This window comes from Carettochelys insculpta, chromosome 1, assembly GCF_033958435.1.
Source record: "Carettochelys insculpta isolate YL-2023 chromosome 1, ASM3395843v1, whole genome shotgun sequence".
Classification (NCBI taxonomy): domain Eukaryota; kingdom Metazoa; phylum Chordata; order Testudines; family Carettochelyidae; genus Carettochelys; species Carettochelys insculpta.
Window position 1 is genome coordinate 332,525,535 of NC_134137.1, and position 13,649 is coordinate 332,539,183.

General features: G+C 46.4%; 1 protein-coding gene across 1 annotated transcript in view; it reads left to right on the top strand.

Annotated features, from left to right (window-relative positions):
• Positions 1 to 13,649, top strand: part of CFTR (CF transmembrane conductance regulator) — a 164,300-nt gene that overhangs the window by 39,592 nt on the left and 111,059 nt on the right. The window contains exon 8 of the mRNA XM_075005183.1: positions 10,276 to 10,522. Within this exon, the coding sequence (XP_074861284.1) occupies positions 10,276 to 10,522 (247 nt within the window). The remainder of the gene's footprint in view (positions 1 to 10,275; positions 10,523 to 13,649) is intronic.

Consider the following 13,649-nt stretch of genomic DNA (forward strand, 5'->3'; position numbering starts at 1 on the left):
CACAGAGCCAGGTTCCCTACATGAGAGGTGTAACAGATTCACAAGATCTATAGACTGGGCATGGTGGGAAGGAAAGGACATCATACGTGCTGCCCAGTCGGTTACATATGCATCAAATCTTTCTGAATAGTGCATCTATTCCCATAGAAAGATTAAGACTTAAACCCAGGTGTGTAGCTGGGAAAATAACAAAAAAGAAAAGGAGGACACGTAAGGACCATATTTCATGTAAATAAAAGGAATGAAGTAATATTATTACCCAAACATGTCCTTATTGTTCAGCTGCTTATGTTGTGCCTTTTAAAAGGCAACCCAGAAAAAAGTTTAGCACTTGTTTCCTTCAGTCTTTGAAAAAGATGGTAATCTATTTCGATTCAATATGGGCTAAGGAGTTTGGATCTAGATCTGGACTGGAGTTGGCCGAAGTTCAGGTTCCAGGCTGAATCTTGGTTTGGCCTTAGATCCCATAGAGCCAACACCTCACAAGTTGTTCTTTTGAGATTTGGGCCAGACTTTGTGAGTGAGTAGTAAATAAATGAATAAACACATGTATTCTTACTAGGGTTACCGTATTTGACATTTCAAAAAAGAGGACACCCCTGGTGGGGAGTGTATCAGTATCAGTATCAGTATCTACCAACTCATGTTGTCTTAATGTTTTATGTATACTGTAACACATTAAGACAATTATCAGAGGGGTAGCGGTGTTAGTCTGGATCTGTAACAGCAACGAAGGGTCTTGTGGCACCTTATAGACTAACAGAAAAGTTTTGAGCATGAGCTTTCGTGAGCACAGACTCACTTCATCAAATTAAGACAATGTGAGTTGGTAGATACTGATACAGATACACTCCCTCTCAGGAGCATTCTCCTTTTTATATGGTAATCCTACCTACAACTGAACATTGCACAAATCTGCAGAAAGGATTTGTTGACCCTATTCGGTTTTTAAGGAGCCCTGTTGGTTTGATAACTATTGTTAAGTTATGCAGGACTTTCTTCAAGATAAAATTGCAGATGTTTCATGAGATCATCTTAGCTCCCTCTTGGGCCAACCCAGTGAGGAGAGGAAGTGGGGCCTTGACCCTGCTTATCTACACACCTGTCAGAGATGCTAGGTACCCTCATAAGCATGCAGCACAGGCACTGCCCTCTGGAACTGTGTGGCCATCAGTACAACTTTAACAACACAAATGAGTACATACCACTAATAAATCCCCTCCACAACAGGCATCTGAACAACATTTCTCTGTACATCTGTAACACCAACAAATCCAGGTTGCCAGCCCTAGGGATAGAACCTGTGAGTATAGGGTCTAAAGCCCTGTACTCTACCACATGAGCTAAAGGCCAGCTGGCTCTCACCCAAGGATGTAGAGCAGAGACTTCACTCACTCCAGATGAGGTTTCAGTGCCTCTGGGTACTACACATCCCTTCCAGAAAGGCCAGATAAGTGATATGGCCTGGGCTGTGGCAGAACAAGTGAATTCCAAGCAATCAGTTGATCTTATAGAGAAAAATAACCAACTTTTGAAGCAATCCACTGTCCTTTAAAGCAAGTATTTAGGCATCGAGGCTTGTTTACAACTTCTTCAGTAGGATATGAAAATGTAGTAGTCTCCTAGGAAGCTTGTTCCAAACCATTTGGGACTTTAAAGGTTAGTAGACTTGTGGAGATCCAGAATTCCTATTACTAAACATTCTGAGAGCTGCAGTGATGAGACACATCTCTGATGACGCATATTCATTGAATGATTAAACTCACATTTGAAGTTGAAATAGTGGGATAAAGGGTGCACTGAAGCTTAGTCGATTACAGTCATTTTATGACAAGACTATCAGAAGCTGCTTGCAGTTTTAGCACAGGAAGATGAGAAACTCTTGCTCTTCAATATGTTTCATATAGTTCTCATATTTTTTCCTTAACATACCTCCAAAGCAGCACTTCTTGTGTTGTACATTTCCTTCCCCACCCCCTGTCCAGTTTCAGGCTTTTCCTTAGGGATTTACTTTCCTGCTTTTCACAGTAACCCATGGTGCTTTTCTCCACCACCATTTTCCATCCCTTTTCGTTGTTTGTATTGTTGCTGGACTTGACAAATGTATGTTTGTTTAAAAACTTTTATAAAGGGGTCTCTTCTGTTGGCTGTTCTCTAAAGCAGAATATTAGTTGATCTAAATTTTCCATTTTCTAATGGTGCCATGACTAAGACAGACGTACAAACCCTGACCTTTCTAGAAGGCAGTAACCTCAGCTCCCTATTGCTATTCAATCTACATGAAGATAATGGGCCTAATATCCATCCTCAGCAAGAATTTTATCTTAGTGAGGACAGAGGTCCAAATCTGACTCTTCTGTAAGACAAAAATTGGAAGACTGGGAAAGTCCCTGGATTTATTCTAAATCATCATGGACAAGTTTTACTTAGTATAGAGGAGGTATAAATGCTCCTTACTGGCAAGGAATTGCAGAGAAATCCTACCCTTCTGAGAACATTTAGCTCAGGGACCAAGTTCTTCTCCATTGGATTCTGGACACCCTGCCCATCAACCATAGTGACATGACTACTTTAAAAGTCATGCATCTTTTGGTTTCCCAGCCATGCCTGGCCCAAAGCTCCTTCTTGGTAAAGCTGACAGTGGAATAAGATGCCATGTGAGAGATTTCTGACCACTATCTATATGGGAATAGACTTGTGACAGAGAGAGAGCCGTGCTAGTCTGTATTCTATCAAAACAAAAAAGCAGTCATGTAGCACTTTAAAGACTAACAAAATAAGTTATTAGGTAATGAGCTTTCGTGGGACAGACCCACTTCTTCAGATCATAGCCATACCAGAACAGACTCAATATTTAAAGCACAGAAGTCCAAGAATTGTTATGAAGGTCGACAAATCAGAAAAATTGTTATCGAGATTGGCAAATCGCAAGAGCAGAGGGGTAGCAGGAGCGGGTGTGTAGTGGGGAAGTTAAGAGTCAGATAAAGTATGTAAAAGAGTCCTTGTAATGGGCCAGGTAATTGCTGTCCCAGTTCAAAGCACGTGTTAATGTGTCAAATTTGAATATAAACGACTGTTCTGAACATTCCCTCTGTAAACAGTTGTTAAAGTTCCTTTATAGTAAAACACAGGCTTTCAGGTCATTAACACAATGGCCCACTCCATGAAAGTGCTGGCTGACAGGTTTGTGTGTTTGTAGTTTTTTGATGTCTCTTTTGTGTCCATTCATTCGTTGTTGAAGAATGTTTGCAGTCTGTCCTATATACATGGTGTGTGGGCATTGTTGGCACATGGTAGCATATATGATGTTAGTTGAGGAACTGGAGAATGTGCCCATGATACTGTGATTTTCATGGTTAGGTCCAGTGATGGTATCTCCAGAATAGATATGCGGACAAAGTTTGCAACAGCGCTTTTTGCAAGGGAAAGTTCCAGGATTAATAGTATTGTGGTATAGCCTGTGGCTGCTAGTGAGGGAGCCCAGCATCAGGATACCCCATAGCCCAATGAACTCACTTCAGAGATGACCTATCCATATTCAAATCCTTCTCCCCCCACATCTCAGGAGTGGGGATTTGAACTGGGGGTCTCACACATGGCTAAAAGTTGTAGCAGAATTCTATTCCTCCCCTTGTGCAGTTTTCTTGCAAAAACAGCAACAACACCTAATGCTAAGAGAGGGTTGCAGCTGAGAATCCCAAGCAGAAGGAGGTGCTTCCCTGCAGCCCATATGTAGGTGTCTGTCTCTAAGAAATGAGCAGGGCTTAGCACACCTCTCCCAGCTTTGCACCTCTGTTGGCTAGTTTAGGCAGGGAGTTGCCTGGAATGCTAGCTTTTGTGAATCCCATTGTAAGACATCTGTCCCTGTCCATGTCATTCTATAAGGAGTCTAGGTACCTAATACCACTTTCCAAATCCCAGTGATTGTCTAGGCACCTTTCTCAGCATGATATCACTGAGCATTCCATGCCTCTGTTTCTTCATGAATCTAACCCTACCTATACATGATTTTAGGAGCCTGGGGGAACACAGGGCACTGCTTGGTCCAAATTTTGTCAAGGGGGAAGGAACTGAGCCTATTTTTGAGAATTTACCTGCATTCCCAGGCATGATCTGACTTTGAGTAAGGATTTCAGAGCTAGGTCCAAGATAAAAGATAGCAGTTTGTATTGTTGTGTTCAGTATCCACCTTTTTGCCTGTCTTCACCTATGACTTTGACCAGGCTTATGTTTAAAAATACCACAAGCAAGTATTTTGCTAATATTTTCAAACTTGCTTTATACTTAGATATCCAACAGCAGCTTCTCAGAATACAACAAGTATTCCCAAAAATAAATGTCCAGAAAAAGTCTCTTGACCAGTCTGACTACAGATCTTTCATCGGGAACAAGGTTCTCATGTGCCTACATTGCACTCACTTCTCTTGTGAAGTCTCCACGGACTCCTTACTCAGATGCTGATTTCTTGAAACATTTTTGAATTTTTCTGTCATGTTTTAATGAAAACATACTTACATTTTCCTATGATGCTTTTACATCAAACTTTGTACATGCCAGCATGGCTACTTTTCTCTAAATATTTGAGTGCATGCATACTGGGTTTGAGGTAACCTTGAAAGAAGTAAAGAGGCAATTGAAAAACTAGATTTTCTGAACATACATGTATCTGTTCATCAGGAACTTATTGCCAATGAGAAGTGAATGAAGGCTCTAGGGCCTATTCATCTTCAGACTGATGCTATGTATTTGTTTATGGTCACCTCAACTCTTCTACAGTCTAGTTTTGTTTACAAAAAGGTAATACAAAAATAATACTACAGTGACCCTAACCTTGGCTTGCTGCTCTAGGGTTTCTTCTCTCAGGACTTGTCTGACATGCTCATTCTACCAGAGGACTACTTTATATTGAGGGTATAGTCTAGAGAGGCATACCTACCACTCAGCATTAATTAATGTGACACATTCTGTATAATTTCAAGAGTTACTACAGTAAACCTTCGATTTAATAGACTAATGTGGGGAAGGGGTATCTGTTAATGCCGAAAGTCCGTTATATCCGAATGGTTATACTGTGTGATGAACTGACCTTCCCAGCCCATCACTCACTCCTGTCCTCTACCTCTACCCTTTCCTTCTCTCCTCCTAACCCATTCTTCTCCTCACACCTCCCTCTCCCAGTTACCAGGACAGGATCTGCATGTCAGTCTGGCTCCTTCCACCTCTTGCAGCTCTCAGTGCTGTGGCTCCTCCAGCCCCTGGCTCTGAGCTGCCTGCATGAAGGTAGAGCACGGCTGCCCCCAGCCTGCCAACAGGTAGCAGCCGCCGACCCATGGCTGCTGCTCAGTGTCATTGCAGGCAGCGGTGGCCGGGCGTCGACATGCTCCATGACACAGGGCTGGGGGAGGAGAGCTCCTGTGTCCCACTGCAGCCCCCCTCCCCCGGCTCCTCTGGCCCCAGTGGGCTCAGCTGCTATAACGGATCCTCCAGCCCTGGTGGCCTCAGCTGCTCCGGGAGCACCTCCAGCCCCAGAGTTGTCTCTGGTGAGTCTCTGCCTGTTATTTGGCGGAGAGCAGCGGGGCTGGCAGAGAGCATCCATTATTTCTGAAGTCTGTTATGTCAGAATCTGTGAAATTGAGGGTTTACTGTAGTAGGGCACAGCAACAAAAGAATCCTATTTGAGTTCTGTAGAAAGACACACTTGAATATACCCACGTCCCCAGAAAACAGTAAATATGCTCTGTCCATTTTAAAATCTATTTTGCTAGATGTTGCAGTATTTTATATTAAGATAAAGACTTAAGCTGGGTCTACATGTGCAAGTGAATACAAAACATCTGGCTGTCTTTCAAAAGAACACAAGCAACATCGACACACAAAATGTGTTCTTTCAAAAGGAAGTGAAAGGAACGTGGTGCAGATTTTGAAACCTGTACCCCGATCCTGTATTAAGAGGAGTGTCTTTTGAAAGAAGATGCTCCACAGCCTGCTCTTTCGAAAGAGGAAACCTCCATGGCGCCAGCCAGTTGGAGCACACAGACACCCTGGGCTGCAGCAGCTGGGCTCTATGATCTCTGCGTTGGGCTGCCTTTAAAGCTCTATGGACTCAGGATCTCTGTGGCAGGAAGCCAACAGCATGCTGGCAGCAAAGGCATAAGCTGCTTGGAGCATGCCCTCACAGCCACTCCCAGAACATTGCTACTCAGCAATAGCTAGCACCTGCCCGCTGCAGGAGCCCCAAGGTCCCCTCTCAGAGGCATCACAAGGCTCACAGGAGCCAGGGTCTGAAAAAAAATAAAAAGGGCTTCCTCCTGGACTGAGACAGAGTTGAGATACCTCCTGGAACTATGGAAAGAGGAGGAGGTGCTCCAGGAAATGGGTGTAAGCAGTGCAGTGCCACATCCTTTGGCTGCCTGGCCCATGGCCTCTCCACCCAGGGGCACCCTGAGTGGACTGTGGACCAAGTCTGAAGTAAAGTCAAGGAGTTCTGGCAAGGCTACACCCAGGCTCAGCATGAGGCCGGCTACCGAGGGGCAGGTTCTGCAACCTGTCCCTATTGCACGAAGCACCAGGCCATCCTCAATCCCCAGGACAGCTCCCCGCCACCTGTCACCCACTACACCTCTGTGAACCAGCTGAAGGCCCAGGCCCAGGTGGAACTGGGAGCAGGGAGCCATGGCCTGGAGCTGTATACCTCCATGGAGTGTTCCAGCAAAGAGGAGGACCTCATCATGGACATGCCCTCCCAGTCATCCAGCTAAGTGACAGGGAGATGGTCATCACTGGTCCTCAGAGAGGGACCATGTGGTAAGTACCCGGTGAAGCGTGCACCCTGGCTTGCAGGGTGGGGGTGACACAGCTGCCAGTGGGCCATGCACATGGCCAGTGCTCCCAGACCACACACATCCTGGCCATGACAGCCACCAGTGACATTCAGCACCTACACCCATGGACAGCTCCACAAATTGCATGCGTGGCAAGAGATAGGTGGGGCCAGACTGTACCCAGGGACTGCCTCACATAGGCAGAGAACCTCTCTGTGCTTGCAATGCCCAATAGCTACCATGCCTTTGGATGGGGGATGTGGCCCCAAGTGGTGGGGGGAGGTGACCCTGAAGAGGGAGAAATGTGATCCGAGCCCTTGGGGCTGTGTTTAGGGACTGATATGCCATGCATCTCTCCATACAGCTGCACCATTGGAGGGCTGGGAGAGTCCCATGCCCTTTGTCACCCTGGATTGCCCCCTGGAGGTGGTGGAGAGGGTCCAGGCACCCCCCCCGCCCCAGCAGCACCATGGTGCGGCCAAGGCCAGAGACCTCAGAGGCAGCTGGGAGATGATACTGTCAGCCGCTGACAGGCCGAGGTGGCTGAAGGATGCCTGGGACAGGCTCTTTGACAACCAGGAGGGCATAACAGGCATCGTCTGGGAGCCTGTCGTGAATGTGGCCCACTTTCTCAACTCCCTTGTTACCTCTCCTGCACTGTCCCCTGCTGAGCCCCCTGCCACCCGCACCTGCCAACCCTGACCCCACCAAAGCCCTCCCACATCCCTACCTGCCCATGCAGCCCACCCCATCTCAGCCTTACTGCAGACCCTGAACCCAGGAAGGGAGGGCTTGTGGCCTTTCACTCTGCCCTTGGGTTATGCCCCCATATACTCTCCAGGTTCAGAACCCTCCCAGCCACCCTCCGGATTCCAGTCCCTTCCAGCTCCCCAATGTATGTAGTTTGCCTCCTGCCACATAGTACATATTTTTGAGTTTGGTAACAGTTGCGTATTCATAGTTTATAGTAAATGTTTCATTTTCCAAAAATCCTCATGTCTTATGCTTTTTGTGGAGGGATGATGGGGGTGATGTGTCAGGGTAGTGGTGGGGATGCTTAGGGGTGGCTGTGGGTGGGGGTCAGTGGGGCCCATGAGCGAGGCTGTCATGGAAGGCCTCCCTGAAGTGGACCCTGCCCCAGTGGGCAGCAGCTGGCTGCTCATAGCTGGGGCTGGATTTGGCCATCCACCTCTGTGTGAAGTCACCCTTGCCCGCTATGATGTTGTGGAGGGTGCAGCAAGTGCCCACTACCTATGGGATGTTCTGCACCCCGACCTCTAGACTTGAGAGGAGGCACTGTCACAACCCCTTCAGGTGCCCGAAGTCTTGCTTCACCATGGTGCATGCCTGGTTCACCTGGGTGTTATACAGTTCCTGGGTGGGAATGAGGTGGGAAGTATGTGGCCACATTAACCACAGCTGCAGGGAGTAGACAGTGTCTGCCACCATGCAGAGTGCCATAGTGACATCGCTGACTAGGAGCTCCCACTGGGGGATAAAGGTCCTAGCCTCCCTGTGCCAGCAGAGGCCCGAATTCCAGAACTTACATGCATCATGTATCTGGCCCACCCAGCCCACATAGATGTCCATGAACCGGCCTTTGGGATCCAGCAAGGCCTGGAACACTACCGAGTGGTAGCCGTTTCTGATGATGTAGTGGATGGCACTTGAGCTGGATCATTGATGGCAGCGTGCCTCCTGCCCAAGGCACCGAAGCAGTTCGGGAAGCTGAACCCCACAACTTCTGCATCCATAGTCCCCATGTGGATGACCCTGTGGAGCAGCATTGTGATGATGGTCCAGACAACCTTCATGGGACGGAGGACATGCGTTCTTGTAAGGGTGTGTGGAGGGTCCTTGTTCCTGAACCTCCTGCCCCCTCCTGGCTCTTACACCCCTTGACCCCTCCTGGCCCCCTGCCACAAAGGATCCCCTTTTTCCAGGAGCCCCCTTCCTGCTTCTTGTGGTGGGCATATGACCTCAGCATGCCTTACCTCCATGAGGACAGCCCCAGTGGTGGCCTTGCCCACCCCGGACTGGTGGCCCATGGAGCGGTAGCTGTCTGGGGTGGCCAGCTTCCATATGGCTATGGTGATGTCTTTTCGAGGGAGAGGGCAGGCTACATGCTGGTGTCCTAGCATATGAGTGTGGGGCTCAGCCAGTGGCAGAGCTCCGGGAAGGTCTGCCTGCTCATCAGGAAGTTCCACAGCCATCTGGCATTGTTCCACTTCCCCTACACCAGCTGCTCCCACCAGTCAGCCAGCAGGATCCAGGGTTGGGGGACTCCATGGCTCTGGTGGGGCAGCTGTGCTACCCAAGGAAGTGGGGGGTGGCTGCAACAACTGAGCACAGTATGGCTAGCACAGTATCCAGGACAGCAGCATCCAATGCCAGGAGCAGCTGCTGGAGCTTCATTAGGCGGTGCACTAGCCCTCTGATTCCTTCACGGGCTCTGCTTGGCTTGCAGCAGCTCAACAGGCCTCAGCGCATGCAGGATGAGGGTGTTGGGGAGGGGCCCCTTATGGAAGCGGATGGCTGCAGCCCCTGGAAGGGCTTGTCTGACATGTGACCCTGTCCATGGCATGTCCTGTTCCATTCTTTTGAAAGAGCACCTGGGGCTGTGTGGATGCTTGCTTTCTAAAGAACAGAGAAGTCTTTTGCAAGAATGGATTTTAGGATTTGAGCTGCTTTTTGTGTGTAGCTGCACTTTTTCAAAGGGCTAAAATTCGAATATTATCATTTGAAGTTTACTCTTTCAAAAGAGTGCTGACGTGTAGACACAGCTTTAGAGGGCAAAGTTATGTGTGCAAAAATGCTGGTGGGCATTACATGAATGTACTACTCAAGTTTTTACAGGAATGATAGGAACTATTTCACCTCTTCAATAATCTTGGACAGTAATGAAAAACAAGGACACCAAGCTACATCTACATGAGAAGTCTCTGCCTACAGAAGTTGCGGTTGGAAGGGATTCCCAGGCAAAACTTCTGTTGACAGATTGCATCTACACATAAAAGCAGATCAAAAGAACCATCTGCTCTGTCAACAGAGAGCAGCTAGTCTTCCTGGCCCTCTCTTGACAGAATGGCTAATCAGAAGGTCTGCAAACAGGGCTGCCTGTTGAAGTGGAAGCCCCATCTGTTGACAGAAGGGCCCCAGGGCATCTACACAGCTGTTCTGTTGACAGAATACAGTCAAGAGAGGCGTTATACCTGAACAGGGAGAGGTGTAATGGTTGCTGGCAGTTATGCCAGGTTTTGTTGACAAACTGTTGTCACAGCACATTTTGCATGTAGATCCTCCATAGTTTTTCCTGACAAAAGCCCCATTTTGCTGGGAAAAGCCTCTCGTGTAGATGTAGCCAAAGAGAATATTGTTAAGCCTTTGTCAATAATGTTTTCACCCACCTATTTGTTACTATGAACAATGAATGTTTACACTTTTTTTTTGACAGAACTGAACTGAAACTGACCCGAAAAGCTGCATATATGAGATATTTCACCAGTTCAGCCTTCTTCTTCTCAGGTTTTTTTGTGGTGTTTTTAGCTGTGCTTCCGTATACTCTACAGAATGGAATTATACTCAGAAAAATATTTACTACCATCTCATTCTCCATTGTTCTTCGAATGTCAATCACTAGGCAGTTCCCCTGGGCTGTGCAGACATGGTATGATTCTCTTGGAGCAATCAACAAAATACAGGTATTATACATAAACTAAAATCCTCCAGATTCAAAACTTAATCCTTTATAGGCTGCGTCTACACTTAGAGAAAACTTTGAGGTGACGGTCCTATGATGGTTGCATACTTCAAACACTCACTGATATCAACAGTAGTTTTGGATGTGTACAGTGAATTTGAGATGGGGCGCTGAATACTAATACTAATGAGTCACTGAAATGCATATTCAGTGCCTCATTAGCATGCTGCTGGCCGCAGCACTTCGAAATTGCTGCTTTTCGCTCCTGCTCAGCTCATTCAGATGGGGGTCCCTTTTGAAAGCAACTCACCAACTTCGAAATCCCCTTATTCCTGTCTGCTGATAGTCTGCTGACAGGAATAAAGGGATTTCGAAGTTGGCGGGGTCCTTTCGAAAAGGACCCCCGCCTGGATGAGCTGCATGGGAGCAAAAAGCGGCAATTTTGAAGTGCCGCAACTGGCGGCATGCTAATGAGTTGTTGAATATGCATTTCAGTGCCTCATTAGTATCCTTTGATTTGGCTGTTAGCATGGCCTTTTTGAAGTTTTCTCTAAGTGTAGATGTAGCCATAGTGTCTTACCTTGTTAATGCATCATCAGAAGCACACAGCATCAGACTTTTATCATACAACATGAATTGCTTTTATGACACTTCATTCAATGTCATAAGTCTTAGCGTATAGTTCCCCAATCAACGTTTAAAAATATATTTTCTCATCTAAAGCCTCCACAGAAACACACTGTTTAAAAGGGAAGCACTTCCACATTATTGCCTCTTGCCTGTCGAATAAATCTTCCAGAAGGATTTAAACATGACAAGCAACAGTCCTATGACAGTTGCATACTTCAACCACTCAGTGATATCAACAGTAGTTTTGGATGTGTACAGTGAATTCAAGATGGGGCCTCATAGAATGAATCAGTTTAAATACTGTTTCAAATCTCTTTTGGAATTATATTCTTTTGTGTTCAAATCGCAGCAGCTCTCTCTTTTTGCTGTTTTAAAGAAAGTTAATATGGTAATTTTTATAGTTAATGTGAGAAGAATGCATGAAAGTGTACTTACAGATAGACCTGAAGCATATTGTGGAATTATAACAGTCCTCAACTAGATTTTTTTTGTCCGTTGGGGGAGAGTGGAGAAAAAGAGAACCAGGGACGCAGAAGAGGGACTGAAGGAATTCTGATCTGGATCTGGATTTCGTGCGGGTCTGATCTCTGCGTTCTGTAAATATTCAAATCTAGACTGGGGTGTTTCATCTATGATGGGAAGGACAGACCACACATTGGACCAGAGCAAGTCTCTGTGACTGACAAAGGAGTAAAACCTAAATAACCATACAGAGGCGATTTCTTTCAAAGAAAATTTAGCTCCCTAAGACTCCAGTCTTACAAATACTCACTCTTATGAGTAACTTTATGCATGTGTATTGTCCCATTAGGCGTGCACTTAAATATCATACTTGATCAGGGCCTACACTGGCAAAATTTGGCTCTAGAACTTGGAAGAAGGCATTGGGAAGTAGAGGAGCCTTTAGCTTTTCCCTCTTAAAAAAAAAAAAAGAAAGTGTAAATTAAATAGAGTAACTTTGTTATATTACTTGTAAATTTTTAATTGTTCTTTAGTAAAGCCAGGGTATGTAAAAGTTAACTTTCCTACAGCAACATTAGCTTAGCCAAATTACACACATGTACTATTTTCTGTTGCTCTTTTGCCTGCTAAGTGTAGGCTATAAGATAATATTTATTGAATGCTTAAAATGTAATTCTTTCTTCCTCTGACTTCTAGCATTTAATTATATCACCTTAAAGCTGTAGCAGCAAAGATTTGTTATATACCTTTCTTGGTTGATAGAAATACCTTGCTAATTAATTCAAACTTTTTGCAGTCATGGAGGTAAATGAGAAAGAACAGGTAAGTAGTCTTGTTCATTATGGCTACGTCTACACGTGCAGCCAACATCGAAATAGCTTATTTCGATGTTGCGACATCGAAATAGTCTATTTTGATGAATAACGTCTACACGTCCTCCAGGGCCGGCAACGTCGATGTTCAACTTCGACGTTGCTCAGCCCAACATCGAAATAGGCGCAGCGAGGGAACGTCTACACGTCAAAGTAGCACACATCGAAATAGGGATGCCAGGCACAGCTGCAGACAGGGTCACAGGGCGGACTCAACAGCCAGCCGCTCCCTTAAAGGGCCCCTCCCAGACACAGTTGCACTAAACAACACAAGATACACAGAGCTGACAACTGGTTGCAGACCCTGTGCCTGCAGCATAGATCCCCAGCTGCCGCAGAAGCAGCCAGAAGCCCTGGGCTAAGGGCTGCTGCCCACGGTGACCATAGAGCCCCGCAGGGGCTGGAGAGAGAGCATCTCTCAACCCCCCAGCTGATGGCCGCCATGGAGGACCCAGCAATTTCGACGTTGCGGGACGCGGATCGTCTACACGGTCCCTACTTCGACGTTGAACGTCGAAGTAGGGCGCTATTCCTATCTCCTCATGAGGTTAGCGACTTCGACGTCTCGCCGCCTAACGTCGAAGTTAACTTCGAAATAGCGCCCGACGCGTGTAGACGCAACGGGCGCTATTTCCAAGTTGGTGCCGCTACTTCGAAGTAGCGTGCACGTGTAGACGCAGCCTATGTATCAGTATTTCCAACTATTCCATAAACAAAATTGTTGTTTGAAAAGATTTTGGGTGTTTCAGTGACATGGGTCACATAAGCCCTTAAAACAAAACACATGCTGGGGGGGGGGGGTGGGTCAGTAATCCCAGGCACAGGTGTCAATAGCAGCAAGTGAGCTGATTTTCAATGGCATGCAAAGTGGGAGCTGAGCTCATGCAGCTGGGAGCTTTCTCAAAGCCAGGCTGCCTGAGGATTAATAAAAGATCACCTAATGCTACCAACCACCACCTAAGTGGTAAAGCTCTGCCTCTTAATGAAGCTATTATAAGTAGGACTGTTAGTGATTTTAAAAAATATCACCGGAACTTGGACCGTACGTAGAGGTCAAAAGGTCAATTTTTGACAACCTCATCTCTGAAAGGATTGCTGACCCCTGTGCTAGGTTTTTATAACCAGTGTTAAACAAACCCTGCTGCCCAAACAATAGGTTTCTTC